The sequence below is a fragment of the Epinephelus lanceolatus genome, chromosome 10, assembly GCF_041903045.1.
Source record: "Epinephelus lanceolatus isolate andai-2023 chromosome 10, ASM4190304v1, whole genome shotgun sequence".
NCBI lineage: Eukaryota > Metazoa > Chordata > Actinopteri > Perciformes > Serranidae > Epinephelus > Epinephelus lanceolatus.
This window is the reverse complement of record NC_135743.1, coordinates 26,535,506-26,555,473: the sequence shown is the minus strand read 5'-3', so window position 1 is coordinate 26,555,473 and position 19,968 is coordinate 26,535,506. Positions and strand designations below refer to the sequence as shown.

Below are 19,968 nucleotides of genomic sequence, written 5' to 3'. Positions count from 1 at the left end.
AACCCTATAAATAGAGCAGGAAATTCCTATTTCCCTATAATTATTACTGGACTGCTCCCAAATAACAAAGCAAAGCATGAGTAAGTTATTCCTGTTCATTAAACCATCCACCAGCTGTCCTCGCTGCATTTAGTTAGGCAGAAATTTGCTTCTTGTGCATAGTCATAAATCTGTCTTCATATATTCATCTTATTCATGCAGGTAATACAATGCCAAGTCAGAAAAAAACTCTCCACTCCTCTGAAGTTGAAGCTTTTTGTTGTGGAGTTCAGCTTCACAGAAAGTGGATCATTTCATGTTGTCTTGGCATGGAGGAGATTTTTATTTTTGCCAGAAACCTGTAGCCAGTCCATTTAGGAGAACAGACAATAAGATCCAGCAGGAATCTTAGCAGTGTTCCTCATCAGCCTGAACTGAGGACAAACTAGTACAAAGTCTGACTGTCAGTGATAATCAACGCTGCATAATGTGCCGCGCCGCTCGTGGCTTTGTTTTCAGTGTCTGAATAACAGCCACCATCCAGACTGGGCTGTTAGCTGTCAGCACTGATAATGTAATACATATTTCTCAGAGACAGCTCACACTGCACACATATTTTATCTTTGTTTTGTTTTTTTATTTCAAACACTCTTCCACCCACCGGCTCAGGTTATAATCAGGTAGTAACACTTTGCAAAATATAAGAAAAAACACTTTATTGTGTCACAAACAGTAAAAAGATAAAATATGTACATTGATAAAGCCATGCAGTTATTGTAGTATTTGGAAACCAAAATGAACAAGTGGGAAAGGATTTAAAAACATGTTTGGAAAAGCTACAAAGAAAACACAACTACAACCTGAAGCCAACATCTCTAAGCCCTCGTGGCCTCTCACAGTGCGTCGATTTTGTCTCAGTATGTTTCCGTTTTTCTGTTTCAAGACTCTGGAGCAGTGGGAGGATATCAGAATAGATGTGCAACAACAGAAACTCAAAAACACACACACACACACACACAAAAAACACAATACATCTGACAAATTACTTGTCACTTAGAGAAAGATAAAAGATAAGATTAAATAAAGGAATAAGGTTATTAAAACAGGCTTAATATAACCATTTATCAGAAAGGCTTCAAAAGCAAAAGCAAAACACTCTTTGAAATGTGACAGAAGATGTCATATTTTTTAAGGTTTAACCCCCTTCTATCTATAAAACAAAATCCCATATAAAATATTTTCCCCTCACTGATTCTTCACAACTGTCGTCACTTCTTTGAGGTCTTCTCCAACACCCAGTCGATGACCTACAACAACAGAAAATAACCTTTAGGAGGTTCAAGTTCAGAAGACCTACACCAAGTGGAGAACATTTGGTGTTCGGTGGTGTTACCTGTTTAACGTTGCTACTGGCTGCCTTCTTCATCTCGTCATGCAGACCCCGAGACGTCTTCAGATCCTGGAATCAATTATAAGAAAAGGAGATCACTCATACTGACACAGTGAGGTTAGCTCGTCACAAAGCTGACCACTAATGTGGGCTGAAGAGAAAAAAGAAAAGAGAAAGTTTAATTTATGTGACAGTCAATGTCTACACACTTTTCAGACTAAGAGTTTACATACCAAGTATACAATACACGCATACAAAGTCATAATAAATCAAACTACCTGTAGTGGCCATTTGTCTATAATATAAATCAAACACTTGAAACCAACAAGTCACTGATGCACCACAGGAAGTTCAATGCAGGCAAAAGAGATCAATTGTCCATTAAGCAGTGATTTTTCTTGAGTGGGTCTCAGGTGCATGCTGCTCCTATAAACCTGAGGTGCCTGCAGGGTTGCCCAACACTTGCAAAACAAATAAGTAGCAAAGAAAAATACTATAAAATAAGGAAATAAATATAGAGAATAAATCAAACACTCAAAAGAAGTAAGATAGAGCTCCCACACAACTCAACAATATATAAAGAAGATAAAATGAGCTCCTTCTCATCCAGCTATAACAACAACATATATACATATTAGGGATGTAATGATTACCAATATTACGGTAAATCTCGGTTAATTTTTACACGGTAAGAATTACCGTTTATGTTTAAATTAATTACATTATCACGGTGGATTATCAGGATATGTAATAACAGCCTCATTCAAGTCTCGCGATGCAGGCGCTGCGTGAATGCGTAGCATGTGTAAACACAAAATGACAACATGGCGGAAGGTGGTGATAGCGGCACTCAGGACATTTCCCCCCCAACTAAACACACAAAGTCTGAGGTCTGGGCGTACTTTGGGTTTCTGAAGAATGCCGAGGGACAGCTGGTGGAGGACAACTATCCTGTGTGCAGAACATGCAGAAAGAAAGTTGCTGCGAAGGGCAGCGACACTACAAATCTGCTGGCTCATCTCCGTGACCATCATCCACAGCTTTACAGCCAATGCAAGTTATGCCATGCAAATGTCAGTTATTGTGTGAGGGACTTCGGTTTTACTATTATTGTCATAATGTGTAACTCTCGACGTATACGGGACATTTGAGCCGTATCTGTCCTCCTAAACGGCGACTAGGTTTTCCGTTTTCGTTTAAGACAATTAGGAGCTAGTACTAGCTGAGTAGCTAATAGCCATATTAGCAGCTATGTTGCTAAGTGTTTCAAAACGAAACGGAGCTGAAAACACTGAACATTTTTTCAGTTTCCACTGTGAAAAGTTGTGGATGGTACCAATGGGACCATTTTGTACCATCCCCATTTTTGGTCACCCCTCAGTTGGGGTACCTAGCACACAGATATGGTACTACATGTAAAAGGTGGAGCTGCTCATGTAACCACTGTTCATACTATGGAGAGTTTAACTTATATTAGTAGACTGTAACTATAAAATAAAAGGATGTTTTGCTGCCTCTTGCAGCAGCTGGAGTCTAAGAAAAAATAATTTAATTGACCATGCCGACTGCTGGCAACTTTTAAGGTGTAATGTTAACTTGTAATGTTACTCAATGTATGAGTTGACGACGTGAATCCATTAACACACGTGTCACTAATGTGACAACTTTGACCATTCCATTAGTTTTTATATGACATACACTCTTAGTAATGAGTGGATTTTCAAACATTTATACATATTAATTTCGACCTGGACAGAATATGTCCCAATCCTCACTCTGAGAATAAAAAAGTGTTGCTAAGCATTGTTCCTCCGGCAACACTAAACCCCTGAGCTTGCCTTAGAAGGACTAAATGCACAAATCCACTATTTTTAAATATCCCATTTTATTCAGAAAATGTCAGCATGCAATCTACTGTACTGTTTGTGGAGGAAACGCAAGGGTCTAGGTACCATGTCTGAAGGGTTACATTTGGTTCCAATATTGAAAGTGTTTGGTGGAAACGGGCTAAACAAACTAGGCAGCGCTGATCAAATATGAATCATGCTTATTTCTCGCATGTTAAGTGATATGTGTTCAGAAACATTTTATTTTACTGTTTAGCTGTAACAAAGGAAAGTTTGTGACCCGGCTGCCATGTTGGATACAGTTTACCAAAGTACCAAGCACTACCCATCCGCCAACTTTCTCATTTTACAGCTAAACAGTACACTAAAATATGTTTCTGAGAACTTTTGATGTGAGAAATAGGCAATGCAGTAACAGAATCCTGATTCATATTTAATCAGTGCTGCCTAGTTTGACAGTTTGACCACAGTTCATGAGCAGTGATTGACATGATTGACCGCTGTGTTATAGACTCCTCGGCTCTGACTGGTTGTTTTTGTTGACATGCAGTAAGACCATTAGAAGCGCTACAAAGCAATAGAGTTGGCAAGATTATTAGTGTCATTTAGTGCTGTGTGAATACAGTGAAAGTTTTAGCAGCTATGACTAAAGTTATTTTGTAAAAAAGTCACCAACGACACCTATAAGTAAAGGATCTGAGTACTTCTTCCACCACTGCTGGCAAGTTAGGGAGTTTTTCCTCAGTGTTTATATTCTCTCAAACATAAACACCTGATTCCAATTAACAAGGAGGCACAAAAGAAAATAGATGGAAAAAGTGAGTTTTGGCAAAAAGCAGGCATGGCGTCTTCAGGCTGTTCCTATTATCATTCTAATTTGTTGGGAGGATCTATAACAAAACGCAACATATGGTCAAATTTGCAGAACAAGTCCTGGATGCAAAGAGGCATACAAATAAAGAAACTGTCAGGGAGAGGACAGCGCTGACTGTGTGTGGGCAGTAAAAAGACTAACCTTGAGATAGAATTTTGAGATATCAAACAGTCTTTTGCTGCAGGCCTCAAAGCACTCATGCTCGGCAGTAATCCCGTGGTGTTTGAGCGTTTTAGCCACCACCTCCTGCAGCATCTGAGGACACAAAAGACGGAGACACATGCAGTTTTATATTAGCACAATCGTGAAAACATTATATCAAGTTGTGTTTATTCCCGAAACACCTGACGCCAACCCAGTTTAGAGAAACTAATTTTAACACGGCTGCCTTTTTAAAACAAAGGGATGTCAGAATGTCTCGACTTTGGGGGACGTCCTTGCACAGAATTGCATGCCTTTACATTCAGCGTGAGGCACAAACATACAAATATTTTCCTGGTAGCGTCGACTGGGAAAATACATTCCTGAAATAAATAGATCTGCCTTTAATCTTGTCAGAGCGACTGTTCTGAGGAAACACCATAAATTATTGTGAGGAATCATCTGTGCCATTCAGTCTCATGAGGAGAAAGGCAGCTTTTAATCTCTGTCCTGAATAAACTGCTATCATTATTTCTGAATAGGGCCAACTGTTCTTTCCTATACTTGGGTTTGGATGATAAGCCTGTTTGCATAGTAATCAGAAATCAGAACAAGTCAAGGTCGGGATGCAGATTGTGAGCTGTACGTGGGACAGAGGAAACGGTGTGAAGGTGTGGGTGTGTGTGTGTGTCCATGTATGTGTGTCCGCCTTTGCCCACACTGTACTGAACAAATCGTAAAAGATGGGAGAGAACAGCGTGTGTGTGTCTGTGGAGGCAGGCAGCAGGTGATATGATAATAGTATAGTTGTTAAAGTACTTCTGCTGTGACATTATAATGCAGCCCACACATTCACAGTGATCACATGCAAAACATAAAACATTAATCTTCACCGGAGCTGTTGCACAACTCTCATCTGTCGAAGAAAGACTCTAAGTGTGTTTTGTGTGTCCGTCTGTCACTGCGTCTGTGTTTTTTGGAGAGTGGGGAAAATACAAATTTGGTTGTTTCCTGATTTAGTTGAAAAAGTAAAAACTGTCTTTCTTATGATAAATTCTTAAACAGGTGAAAACTATAGCTTAGTTTTTAATTTTTCTCTCTCCATTTTACTAGGCTTGTGCTGATTGGCAATTTGATCATTTATCAAAAATTGAAGGGATGATCAACATTGTTTTTGTCCTACACTAATACTAAAGTGTTTTTAACTCATTTACTATCAGAACTAAGATGCAATGAAAACAATCTCTAGATTGTGCACCTATTGGGCATTTAAAAATGTTTCTAGTGGAGCTACATGTCCCTCCCTGAGACCAATATCAGCACAAGTGACAAGTTCATTTTAAATCCTTAATGACAAACAATTTTCCCCTCTCTCTTCCATGGATCTGATACCCTATGTCTTCGCTATCTGTATGCCTGCTCACTTAATTGCTCCGCACTCCATAAGAGTAGCTAACGTTATGGATATGACTTGGATTGTTGTATTAAAGATGAAATAATACGGTTAAGCAGAACATGACACTGATATTGTCACACCAAACACAGACACGCAGACTTCTAAGCGGGAGTCGCTGTTTGAATAGACGAGGCACTGCTATTAAATTGATTTTATTTACAATGCAGGATTGTCAGTTACTATTTGTAAATACACTCACTAGCAAAAAACAAATAAAAGTAGTAGCCCACTTTCGATTGGAGTTTTGCCCATTTTTTTTTTTGCCCTTTTGCCTTTTTGTAACCCGAGCATTGCTGGGGTACACGCCCATAAACATCTCGACCACAGCAAAACAAGAGAAAATAAGAAAATACAGGCAGGGGGATCAGAAGTGATGATTGAAAGGGACTATGTCTGTATGAGCCATTACATGTTTTAGGAAAATTTCACATCTTAAATGTTTAAATACCAACTAGAGCTTAGCTCACTTTTTTTTTTTTTATCTTCCCACCCCCTCCTATTCCTGCTGCCCCCTGGAGATTGGATCACGTATCAGCGATCTCCAGTAACCATGACCAGACAAAATGAAAATAGAAACAATCATACAACCCAACATTTTATCCAACAAAGTAACTGCTGAGATCTTGTTTGAGTGAGGCAACATTGCAAAAACTTTACAAGAAGTAGTATCAATGGGGCAAAAAACAATAAGTACGTCATCATGACCACAAATGTGGCAGTACACCAGTATATATATATACCGTGGTGAAACCTGCTAATGGTAAAAACTTAGCCAGCAAGTTCTCTGACTGTCATTACCATAACTACCGTTGTTTTCAGGGGCACTATGGACACAACACAATGCTTCTGCCTTCAGTGTCTGTTTAATTTTTTTAATTGTTTGTATTTTTACCCGTCAAACAGAGGCAGTGTGACCACAGCAGGACAGCAATCTAAGCTTCTTATCTGTTTAGCTCTAGATATTGAGGCGATGTTAACATTAGTTGTTGACCTACTGGAGCATTAGTAGTCTAAGGGTGCTGAAACAAAATGTTGCATGTGTGAGAGAGAGAGAGCATGCATTTTATATGACTGACAAAGAATAAGAGAACCCGTGCTTCACATTCTTCCTTCCAAGTTTGATGTTGGTCCCAACAAATTTGCAACACTGTTCATTTTCCAGTTTGGTATAGTAAAACATCCAAGGCAAACATGGTATGGGGTATTCTTACTATGTTTCAGGTATGTTAATCATGATTTTTTTTGGGCCATAATAATCGCAGCACATTCCAACAGCCAGAACTACACAAATAAAACCCATTTTAATGAGACTCATCAACTACTTGGTGTGAGAGATGTAGTACTATACCCTCATGGTCAATGTCAGCTGCCTCCATCTTGCCCCCTAGCAAGACACTTACATGAAGAGAAAACTTTTATGAGGTGGTATGTTTGATTTTTTTAAAGCATGTAATCCCTTTCAAAATAAGACACACTCACCCTGTTGTGTTTCTGGGAGCGTGACTCTTTGGAAGGTTTGTCCGCTGTCTGTTCATGATGTGTCTTTGGCTGCTGAGGTTTGGGTTTGTCAGTGGATGGAAGAGTCGCCAAACCTGGGTGATAATGTGAAGAAAAAGAACAATGAGGTACTACCATCATAGCAGTACAAATCCACAGTATGTTTGAGTACAAAATTAATGAAAAACAATTTAAAATGAACATTAAGAATAAGCATGTTTATATAATTTAGACAAACTTAAATATGGTCCTGGGATCTCAAAGAGTCAGACCAGGCAATCCATTTATTTGAGAAGAAGTCTTCTGAAGTTTTCACCTAATAAATTCGAGGATCTTGAAGTAAAATTGGAAATTAGTTTTGAAGAACACGTGCACTTAACCATAAAAGACTGAGTGTTGTTTCTTAAATAGTTTGATTATTAATAACATGCACTGATAATTGGGTTGTAACAGTTACAGTGTGTACTAAACAATCATGAAATGGGGGTCACAATTTGTTGCACACAGCCGCACACAGAATACGAGTCCCATCCAGACATTTTTAGCTGTAAGCTGAAGCAACAGGTTTCTGAGGTCAACACTACAAATGGACTGGTGTGCGAGTTGGTCTTAATATGGGAAGCACAGATGACAAGTTGTAGCTGGAAGACTCGCCTACAGGTTTCCGGTAAGCTACAACAGCAATGGAGAAAGAGTTGTGTATAAGATGAGGACAGTGTGTCGGCTTTGCTCCACCATTCTAGGGTCTGTGAATGGAAACACATTCAACATGCTAACGCACATCCAATGGTATTACTCAGATGTGTCGATGACTGGGATGAGGACAAAAACCAACCGAAACCCAACGCCTTATCCCCACTGCCATTAAGCAGCCTTTAGACGCAAAAAAATTGGGATAAAACAATTACTGAGGCAGTTGGCATTTACGCCTGCATACCGCCATGGTGGAGCTAATTTTCTCCTAATGTACAAGTTTTATTTTTTGTTATTCTATGTATTTTGGTATTTAGACCTGCTGCCTTTGGGAAAGTGTTTGTTCAGTGTTTGTAAAGTGTAATACAGAGGTGACAGAAAAGTTCTTCATTTTTTATCATGAAAATAGCTTCCAAAGTTGTCAGTTGGCAAAATGTTACCTCAGTCCCCAGCAAGAGAATTTTGTCTGTCTGTGACACTTACACTACTGTCTGTTCAAAATAAATGAAAACAAAAAAAACATATCCGGATACATTTGTTCTTTTTCTACTGTGCCGAACTCGCACCAAACTGTGACTAATAAACCGTGGTATGAACGAACTGGGTGTTCTGTGTACTGTTACAACCCTAACTGATGGCAGCACTGTTTATATTGTCTGTGGAAAATTAAGTACCAACTGTAGTCCTAAGACTCACTGTAAAGCTGAATCACTGGTCCCTTCCCATAGTGTTTTACCTGAGGACTTGGATCTGCTTGGCTGTTGCCGTAGAGACCTAATGGCAGGGTGTGTCCCACTGCTGCCGCTGCTCTGAGAACAGAGGGAGTCACTGCTCTCTGACTTCACCAGCCTGGATCATTCAGACACACATACAAAGACACAAACATGGTAACATTACTAACACTTACACACACTAACAAGCAACAACAGTCCAGGTACCACAACCACCCCAACTATCGACTCATCAATGAATCCATCTTTCTAGGGAGCAACATACACCGTCATCATACCTCTTGCGAGGATAACCTCCAATAATGTCCGTGTCCCAGGACCTCCGCTTTAGTCGCGCAACATCAGCGTTTTGCAGAGTCTCTCCATCAGGCACACTTCCTGGTTCTGATATCACAGCAGGGGAGGGGGCGGGGCTGAGAGCAAAGGGTAGGGCACAGGGCTCCTTTGAGCAGGTGGTTTGGGTCTCATACCGAATCAGACGGGACTGGAGTTTCACAAAAGCCTGGTCTCGATCTAAGGAGCGCTGGTTGTCCAGGCAGAACCTACAGGAACAAACATATATGTTTTTAATATGTAAAATAAGTAAGAAGTAATGAAGATTAATGTAGCTAGTTACCTTCCGAGCTTCTGCTGATCATAATACATTTTTCACAGCGGGTTGTACATTAAAATATCAGTAACTGTAGCACAACAGTCGCTGTACTGTTTGTACACACTTACTCTATGCCATGGTAATGAGAGGCTGAGGCTTTGTTGAAGGGCATCTGGATGATTCGTCTGGGAGAAAGGTCTGGTGACAACTGAAACACATTATTACTGAGGAGACAGGATGTGGAGGGAAGAGAGAGTCGGGGTGGGTGATGGAAAAAGAAAGAGAGGAGAAATATAAACAATGTGTCCAGAAAAAAAATGTGTTTTTCCTCTTCATTAAACCACAAATACAAATGCTTCTAATTAAAACACACACGGTTTGGCCTGACAGAATTATTAGCACTAACTGATGACTGCTCTGTTCCACAATAATCATTCTTTAAACCCAACTAAAAAAAAGAATCCACAAAAGGTTATAAGCTCACTGTAGCAGGCTAATGATCATAATCAAATCCTCATTATGGTCTCATTAACTGTCATTCAAAACCCTCCTAACACAACAAAGAAACAACTTACCTGATTACAGTATATTTAAGTTCATTTGTAAATCTGTTATTTTTTTCTGTACCGAATCATTTGTCTTGTTTCATGGCCATCTTTGCGTCTGCCACTCTCAGCCTGTGGCCCCGATGCCTGCTTTTAATCTTGTGGCTGCCTCCTCCTACATGTTTGTCCCTTTATGTGTGCCAGTGTGAAGGCCTCCCTCATTACAGTGCATGTATATAAGCTCCAGTCAGTGTTAGGGCTGTCAAAAAAATTTGAAGTTCGAAATATATTCGAATATATATATATTTTATAAGTTCGAACCTAAATTTGATAATTCCAATATCATTAATAATTAATTAATACTATCAATAATGTTGTATATCACGGCGAATCCCATTCGGGCGGAGATGGCTCGCGCACAAGCCGGGCCAGAGAGGGACATAGCGTCGGAGGGAGAGGCGCCGACGGAGGAGCCCGTTGCGCTAACACCACCCACTGCGCTGTCCGTGATGTGTGACCTGTTCGGGGAGACATACAGGGAGAGTGTTGCACCTGCTGCCTCCCTGCCTACCCTTTTTGAAGAAGAAATGAAACGTTACCAGAATGAGACACCACTACGAGCCGACCAGGGTCCACTCTTGTGGTGGAAAACTACGCACTGAAGTATCCAAACATTGCTCAGATAGCGAGGCAGAAGTTGGTCATACATGGCACTTCAGTGAGGTCAGAACGGGTGTTTTCATCCGAGTGTCACGTTCATACCGGCCAGCAATAAGCATCTTATATTTTGTGTTTTTTTGTATAAAAAAAAAAAAATTAAAATAAAATAATGAAAAATATATATATATATATATATATATTAACTTCGAATATTATTCAAACTCTGCTAAATTAATTTGAAAATATTAAAACTCAATTTCATGGTGCTTTTGACAGCCCTAGTCAGTGCTCACTTTGGAAAGTCTAACTCATGGAGCCGGAAAAGATGACTGAACCTACCCTCTATTGATAGCCAGTGGTTGTAGCTCCCCAGTAGGCAGACCATCAGATGTGAAGTGTTTGAGAAGTTCTTTGGCGTCCAGTAACACAGAGGAGTTTTTCTGACTGTCTTTGGGACCGAGGAGACTGTCACCGGAGCTTGGACCTAACAAACCAAATCTAACACACACAAAATTCTCTGTAGATTAAATACAGGTATTTTAAGTACACAGAGTTGTCATATGTCTATTTAAACTTTATCTACCTTCTCTTCTGTCGTTTTTTCTGCAGGTTCTCTATGTTGTGGAGGACGCTCCTCTCAGGCCAGTCGGACTGAAGGTTGGAAATGGTCTGAAATTCTAAAATGACAAAACAACACGGCTTAGCTGGTCAGAGCAGATGTTATGCTGAATATTTTCATCATTGAGTGAATCTTTTCTGACAGTGATGGAAAAATCTGAAGGTCTTGCATCATTTTGACAGATTAGAACACTGAGGGTGACCTAATGTAACTTGCTGGTGGCATGTGGATATTGTATAAAGCTATTGTCTAGTCTTGTTTTATACCTCATGTGCATGTCCTTGTTGTATAGCTAGCTTTAGCCATGGCACTGGTAGGGTGTATAGCTACATACCATTGCAAAATGTCACAACAGCTGAGTGTCTACATTTTTTTTTCTGCATGGTAGGTATCCCTCTTCATCTTTTTCCTTCATACCCCTATAAACAGGAAGTGCTGTGGGCACACCGAAACAATGCTATGCTATCTTTTTTCTCCAAGTGGGGAAATACATTATTCTCAGTTTGCTTACATACATTTTTTAAACACATGAAGATCCAATCATCACTAAAACATGTTATGCAAGAGAGACAATAAAAACAAATGGAATGGACTGAGTTGTCATAGTGACATTTAAGCTGTGTTGATTGATTCACGATGTCAGCCTGTGCATTGAATAACATACAAGAAAACATTCCACCTTAAAAGTTGCAGGTATTCACCCATTCTGTTACTCAAGTATTTACCTTTTAATTTTTGTTCCTGCTCTACCCCATGCCATCTCATGTAGCTTGTGCCCCCTACATATATGTCATGTCACTCTCTTACTTACTGGGCACCTATATACCATTACATGAGCACTGAGGTACCTTAACAAATGGCACCACACTCCTGATTATAAATGGACTATTCATAAGCTTGTTCTGTATATTACTTGTTAAGAAATTAAAATAATCAATGAAAATCTAAGTGCTATTAAAAACGTCTCATTACCATAAAAAAGATTATTAATATGACAAGCGATAACAGATTATGATGGAATTTTTACAACCCTGTCTGTCAAAATGATGAACAATGAGAGTCTAATGCAGTCTCTGGGGCAGAGTTGTCATTCCCACTGGTACATGTGGAAGCTCCATTCAAGCAAGAGCCAGCATCTCTCAATGTGGGTCTCATAAAACATCTTCATGTTTTGTTTTTGTTTTCTGCAAAATACGAAAGGTTGAAAAACTGACTTATTGTCTACCTCTTCTTCAAAACCGTATATGTTGATTTCCATTTGAAACAGCAGTCACAGGATGCTTCACACTGTGAAACTATGGATACAAAAGTACACTGTGTCCGTAAATTACCGTACTACTAAATGAGCCTGTAAGTCTGAATAGGAAGATCCTTAGTTCTGTATATAAGGCTTTAGCTGTCTGACATAGACGCCTAGAAATACAAAGCAATAGCTTCAGATGCTTTAATACCGTTTGGCACTGCTTGAACCAAAAGCTGGAGCTCACAGTAGGTGATGTCATACAAGAGGTGGGTGTTATAAATCATTTTAAAATGCTGATGGATTAGCACATACAGCACCTTTAAAGAAACAGAGTTTAGCCCTGCCGGGAAAAATCTGAAAGATATTATTACGGCAACATTATATTTTAGAACAGTAGAGAAACTACCTGGTACGTAGCCACAGGCAACATGGGCACCATGTGCTGCATGATGGATTACAAGAGTTATCCCAACTTTCACTTGAGCCAGGTCAACAAATTGAACTCTCTGCAGACAGATGAAATTTCAACATCCAAAATATCATCACTCTGCACTTTTCTTTGGAGCTGAAGGTTGTATGTTAGGTCAAGGAGGACAGAAATGTGATGAAACTGTGTGCAAAAGATTTACCGACAACATGACAGTGTTTAATGCACAGTAATGCCCCGAGGTTGTAAGCGTGTTATATGAAGAGACTGAAGCACTCTGCCAGTGGTATTAAAGCCCACACATAGTCATTCGCACCTTTAGGCAACACTGAAACACAGATGCAAAAGGCATTCCTGATGGATCGCTGTAGCTGTTTGTTGCTGTAAACAACATTCTCATCTCCAGAGCAGAGGGTGGGCAAAGATTAGGGGAAAAAGCTCCTGTTTTGCACCTTAGACTGTACGTCTCTGCATGTTTACATCCATCATCACTTGTGTTTTTGAAGCTTTCCAGCTCACCTCTTGCAAAATACAAGTATATCCCTTATGTGAGGTCCTGGAGGGATAAATACATGTAAATGGTGCAGATGGTTTATTCCACTACAATGAAACTTGCTGAGGCAATGCCTCAATCTAGTAACATAGATTGAGGCAAGAATTACACAATAAAGATAATGACAGACAACATTGTGCAAAAACTCCAGAAATAATTGGCAAATAATGTCACAACATTTATGACATGAAAACTGCTTGACATGCAGACCTATTAGCCCCACGGCTACGTTTTTTTAAAGCAGCTCCACCCTCACTGTGCACATTTAGCTCTAGCTGCAGGCTAGGACTTGTTTTGTTGCTTACAATTTATTTGCTAATTATTAGCTGGCACTGTTTTTTTTTTTTTGAGGTGTCATGCTATGAATGGAGATGAAGTGAATACTGATGCACTGCTGCATAACAGTTGATGGGAATATCAGAATACATGTTATGGTAAATGGGTGAACATACATCAGTTTTCTTGATTTTCATGTGTGGACAATCTCTTTAGTACTGTTTGCTATGTGTAAACTTTAAAATGGCTGAACAGTCTGAGGCCAAAATAACATCAGTAAATCCCACCATTTAAGTACAAGGAGCTTTATACATGTATACGTATAACTATCATCCAGGCCATGGCTCCCTTTAATCTACTCATATTGCTCAGACAAGGGGATGAGTTGAAAAACCTTTGATAGCCGCATCCTACTGAAGTTGTTGGAGAATTCAAGAAATTCTGACAACAACATTTCCATAAAGAACAAAAAGAAGGGTCAACAAAAAGCCACCACTGCTGGCAGCTCCAATAAATAAAATCCTTTCTTAACACATATAGTATTATCAATTCAGCTGTTTTCAAGGGGCCTATACTTTGTATCTAGTTTCACTTCGCTAATTAACCACCCCAAAAGGGTAGCACAACAATGTAAACTAATTTGGGCTACTTAAATGCTCTGGAAACAAGGCTAGCAACAAGTGCAGCCATCCTAGAGTAATATAACAACCCACACAAGATGGAGTAATGGAGGTTCGTCCAGTTCTTGTCATTCTACATGCCTGGTGTGAATGCAGCTTTTTCTAAACCGCCATTAAATTAATGGGGTTTAATGGGGTTTTTAAGTAAAACTGACGGTTTATGGTGTCTGTTTGAACTTTGACACATTCCATAGTAACTTCAGAAAAGTGGCATTTATGCATCACAAAGAAAGTGGTATTTAAGGGTGACAGAGCATTTAATATCACAAGATGGTGTAGGAAAAGGTGGTCTGTGAGTGGTAAATGTTTCACTGTGTCTCCAGACTGACTAAACCGCTGACACATTTCCACTTTGTATACTGTATATTTACCGTAGCTTTGGATGGATGTGAAAATACTTTTTGTCTACCTGAGTTTTTGGCAGCTTTGCTCTCAGGCTCATCCATCACACAGGTGACAGCAGAGGGCAGAGTGGAGTCAATCATCTTCAGATACTGCTCCCTGGCCAGACTCAGAATGACCTTCAAGTCATTGATGGGTATCGAGGTTGAGGCTGATGCTTCTTCTTTCTGTCCTGGACACACAAACAGAGTCTGGTTTTCACTTTGGCAACATGCCACATTTAGTTTTTTTGCTTTGTGTGTGTGTGTGTGTGTGTGTGTCTTTGACTGGTGAAGTGATGGTGGAACATATAAAAGCTTTTGGATTGAACTTTTGCTTGAAACTTTTTGAGAAACAGTTATATAACATTAGCAACGTATATAACCTTAGGACCTCAATGCCTTCTTTGTGACCTATGGGTAGGGAGCGACTTGGTGATTTAAGTTTTGAGGAGAAAATATCCTGTTAGTGAACTACAACAAACTCCAAAGATCTATGTGGGGAAACAGGAAGAATCTATTACATTGATAAGGTGAGATAAGGCTCCTCTCTGGTGCATCCCCAGTGTGCGGCTCAGGCTTTAAAACAGCTGTATTTTTATTTAAATCTTATGCAGGCTTTGCTTTCTCAGTAGAAAAGCAAACACTCTCACACTCTCCCTCTGGACATTTTTAAAAGGTGGCCAAGGGGCAAATATATGGAGATGAAATGATACAAGGACATTCTTTAGAGTACAGGTTTATCAAGCTTAAAAGATTGTGCAATTGCAATGCTTTGTGAATTTTAACTTGCATTGTAAAATGTATTAGATCTTAAATATTATTGTCAGTCTTGTGCAGACTGAAGCAGGTGTGACAAGGCAATTTAAAAAAGTTTCACGTTATGGTTGGGAGTTAGAAAACCAGTGAAATTGAAACAGAGAAAAATGCTAAATTATGTCCTTAGCACGCACATGCATTAGTTTGCATACTCATCACACGCATGAGAGACACAGACTGATTACAGCCAATGAGACAACAGAAAGACCTATGATAGTGCATGCACACACACACATTTCACATAATCAGAAAAACTTCCAGTACTTCCAACTTTTGCCACTTATAAGGACATGCCTTTCCCCAATTTACTGCCAAGTCAGAGTATACTGCAATGAATTTCATTAAGGCCTGTGGTCTGTCAGGACTCTTCATTCTGCTCATGGCCTTTTCAAAGAACAACCCTATTGCTTTTCCTGAAGTCTGAAGAATTTTAGTCCACTTCCTTTAATCTGGCTCCACTCCACTGGTGTTTCACTATCTTCGCCTGCCAAGGGGACATTATGTGTGTCTGTAAAATAATGATATTTCAACAGTCTTTCTATGCAGCAGAAAGACTGCGCTCAGGGCTGAGAGTTCAAACTGACGACGGCTCAGGAAGCTCTCAGTGGCCCCAGATAGTTGATACACGCAAACACAAGCACACATTCTTATAGACTGACATTTATATCTCACTTTAAATAAGAAGTCAACACTGAGGATTGTCTTTTATTTTTCTAGCGGCAGGTGACTTAACAAAGCGAACATGTCCGGTCAGTAACTACAGTACACTGTACACGTCTTTACTCATACAATTTTTTTTCCAATTACTGGATTGTACAATTCAAATGTGTTACAATGTACATGTAAGAGCTGCAACTAACTATTGTCATGATTGATTAATATGCCAATCATGTAACTGATTCAGTGTTTTTTCAATAAAATGTAAGAAAATAGTAAAAAGAAATGCTCATTGCGATTTCCTTGTCTTGATTTTCGATTTCTGTTCATTATGACATGAAACAGAAAAAAAAAACAGAAGCAAATGTTTAAAATTTTACTTAAAAAATAACTGAAATGATTGATCAATTAAGAAGCCAGGCTTATTTTTTAATTGACTGGGTCAAGACTTTTGAATCTGACTTCAAGTTGCCCGATTCGAAAAGTAACTGCTTGACAAATCTGTCTGATATCAGGCAACTAACTGAACAGTTCACTGATTAATTCTTTTAGTCCTGATATCTTTATCAAATTAGATTAAAGTGTTTTCTAGTTTTTATGGTTTTGAATATAGGAGCCATGAAGCATATGATATGTGTTCTCTCATCAACAACAGTGAAAAATACACAATGGCACATGTAGGGATGAGTATCAATAAGAATTTAACGGGTACTTGAACGGTATTCTTTTCGGTTCTTCTTCTTCTTTTTTTAAGAGAAAAAAAATTAAACAAAATAAGAACATAATTACTATGTCTACATTTTTATCTCTGTCAGCGCAGTACATAAATTAACATTCTGCTACAGCTTCATTTAAAATTTAATTTCAATTTTCTTTATGAAGCCCAATATCACAAATCACAATTTGCCTCAGAGGGCTGTACAGCATAGGCATCTCTCTGTCCTTGGATCCTCACAGCAGATAAGGGAAAAACTCCCCAAAAAAAACCCTTTAACAGGGAAAATGATAGAAACCTCAGCAACCTGAATGAATTATTACTATAGACTATGACATAACTGAAGTAGATGTGCTAATGGAAGATGAACTATGAGCTAGGTGGTCGAAAAAAGTGCATTTCTCCGCCTGTATGTGATGCGCTTTTACTAGATGTTTGGAAAGACTGCTTGTGTTTCTGCCCTTGCATGGAAAGGAATTGTTGAACTTGCGGCAACAAGCAGTGTTGACATCAACTCTTGTGAAGTATGACCATACTTCGGAGCATTTTGCACTCTCTGCCATTGTCACTGAGAGCTGGGCCTCTGTGTGTGTGTGTGTGTGTGTGTGTGTGTGTGACACTGAGTGGCTGTTTAATACCAGGCACATGAGTGGTTGTACCAGTCTGGATAACATGAGGATGACTGAATGCTGAATGGGACAATTTAAAGAGGGTGAGGGCCAGCAGCCATTAGGGTAAGGAAAGAGTTAATGACATAAGACCAACACATCCTTCTCACATAATCCCTGTCATCATGTAAAAATGTTCAACAAAAATAGTTAAACAATGTTTCTGATGAGAAGACAACAGTTTTTAGACAGGGAAAAAATGTTATGTGTGTCTGTTATGTGAAAAATCTGTTCCCTTAAAACTCCCAAATCCATTTTCTCCATTACTGCTCTGTGAGAGGTCGCTTCCCATCCTGCTTGGGGGCACAAAAGTTTGATTGGCGTGTCTTAGCACACTCTTGGTGCTGTTCCGAGGGCTTGTCTTAGCTATTATCATACATTAGTATGCAAGTGATTAATAATACTCATATATATAATTAATGACTACTTGTATTGCTGCTAGATTATATGCTGCTTGTTGTTTTTCTGCACACTTGATAGCAGTGTGAGTGCTGTTCCTATCTTAACTTTCTTTTATATTGTTTTTAATATCAGGGGCACTGTGTTGTTGGCTTGCACAGTACTATAATAACAATGTAATTTTCTCATCTTATCTTCAAAAGCACAGTGGTAGCACTAAAATACAACAAAAAATGCTGAGAAAATCTGTTTGACTACAGAGTGCGCAACAATTTTCTGTCTACATAATGTTCACATTTGTGATTTGTTTTCCATGTCAGAGACTCTTTAAATGTACTACTTACTGAGATAATCTTTGAGTACCAGTGTCTGGACCTGGGTCACCTTCTTTTCTCTCTTTAGCAGGTCAGCTCCCTGGAGGCAGGGAAGGGGGCAGAGGATGTTGTCTTCAGCTCCTCCTGGTCATGGAGAGAGAAGCAGTGGATGAAAAAAAGGATAATCATTAGATCAATGGACAGATTAGAAACTTAATTGTGTATTGTTTGGTGAGGAACCCGCAGAACATTTTGAGATTTCCCGTGTGGGATCAGGGGCAACAGAGGGTTCATCGATTTTACACAAAAAGGTCAGAGCAATTGATCTGAGTGAGGAAAAACTATCACTCTTGGGTGGATTTACTCTCTTTTTTTAAATTTACTATTCCCCCGTTGAATGCAACTTAAGGTAAAAAAGTTGGGAACCACAGAATTAGTAAACAAGAACAAAAAGACAAACCTAAGATTGCTGTTTCAACAATATTTGGCTGATTAAAGGAGCTGTTAACGACATTTAGAGCATGTCTATTATTCAGAAACTGAGCTGGGATTGTCTGCACACTGCTCTCAACATGGAGGTACTAGCATCGGGGGGACCGGAAGGTGGGCTGGGGGTCGAGGTCAGGACTGTGTTATCAGCAGTAACCGGCGTATGAGTGCAGTCAATTAGCAAGCCAGTGGGACCTAAACAAGGACTAACATGCACTCACATGCACACGCAAGCGGACTGACCGACCACAAGAGAGGCTTGGATTACAACACACAGACCAAACGTGACTTCATTCTCTGCTCATTAGTCCACTATATCTTAGCGAATAGTTGTTTGCTGCCATATTAAGACGCTAAATATCACATGCGGCTCCTCTAATTAAATTTGTAACCCCTCTCTTGGCGAAGGAGACTTGAAAAATTGCACTAGTACAGGAGGACACAAAGGTATTTTGAGCATTTTCCTGCTTTTTGTTCAGGTGCAACAACCCTCAGGTGTGCATTTTAAGACTTTCATTTTTATTCAAAACTCTGCTGTCATTGCAGCGGTTAGGGCACCTTTTATAGTCTTGCTCTGCATTTAAAAAGTATTTAAAAAAAACAAAAAAAACAAAAGGCTCCTCCTGAAGGTTGCATAAAATGTTAACAGCAGGAACTCTCAGGGGGAAACACCACAGTGGGTCTCTTGAATATCATATAAAGCCCAAGAACAATGAAGGTCTTTCATCAGAAAAGAAGCTTTAAGTTTAGAGAACAAAACAAACAACAGTATGAGATTCGCATGTCTGTCCTTCTAGTCAGCTATAACCAGACAAGTGTTTTGTTCAATCATCCATCCAGTTCGTTCTTCGTCCATCTATACACTCCATTCCTCCTCATCACCTTCCATTCTTATTTCGTCAACCCATCGGCCTCTTCAATACCCTTTCTCACTCCTCTCCTTTTTGACTGATTGTTCTTATTTTGGTGGAAAAAAAAGATGAGGAAATCCTTAAAGAGAACAGTCACAACTTTACAGTGCTGTGAGAAAGGAGGGGGGAAGGAGGAAAAACAGTACAGATAATACAGGCTAGCCTAATGAACAGTGACAACCCTTTCATTCTGTTATTCTGTCAGTTGAAGCCAGAGGAGTGTCTACTTCAATCAAGCTGAGGAGATGCTTTAAAAAAAAAAAAAAAAAAGAACAGACACTTGGAAGGCTGTTCTTTACAATATAGCACAGAGACAAATTACTGCTAAATGTTCCCAAATCAGAGGGGGTGAGGGGTGGGTGAAGGGGTCAGGTGCATGCTGGTGTTCTTAAAAACGGATAGTTAGTTGTAGT

The 19,968-nt window shown here is 39.4% G+C and overlaps 1 protein-coding gene across 1 annotated transcript in view; it reads right to left on the bottom strand.

Moving 5' to 3' along the window:
• Window positions 1–681: 681 nt before the first annotated feature.
• The window catches only part of mtbp (MDM2 binding protein), a 44,629-nt gene continuing 25,342 nt past the window's right edge, over window positions 682–19,968 (bottom strand). Inside the window, exons 13-23 of the mRNA XM_033640109.2 lie at window positions 18,186–18,299; window positions 14,613–14,777; window positions 10,989–11,082; window positions 10,745–10,903; window positions 9,329–9,424; window positions 8,887–9,150; window positions 8,614–8,726; window positions 7,167–7,279; window positions 4,232–4,345; window positions 1,373–1,438; window positions 682–1,286 (exon numbers count right to left, since the gene is read on the bottom strand). Coding sequence (XP_033496000.2) covers window positions 1,248–1,286; window positions 1,373–1,438; window positions 4,232–4,345; window positions 7,167–7,279; window positions 8,614–8,726; window positions 8,887–9,150; window positions 9,329–9,424; window positions 10,745–10,903; window positions 10,989–11,082; window positions 14,613–14,777; window positions 18,186–18,299 — 1,337 coding nt within the window. The 3' untranslated portion in view covers window positions 682–1,247. The remainder of the gene's footprint in view (window positions 1,287–1,372; window positions 1,439–4,231; window positions 4,346–7,166; window positions 7,280–8,613; window positions 8,727–8,886; window positions 9,151–9,328; window positions 9,425–10,744; window positions 10,904–10,988; window positions 11,083–14,612; window positions 14,778–18,185; window positions 18,300–19,968) is intronic.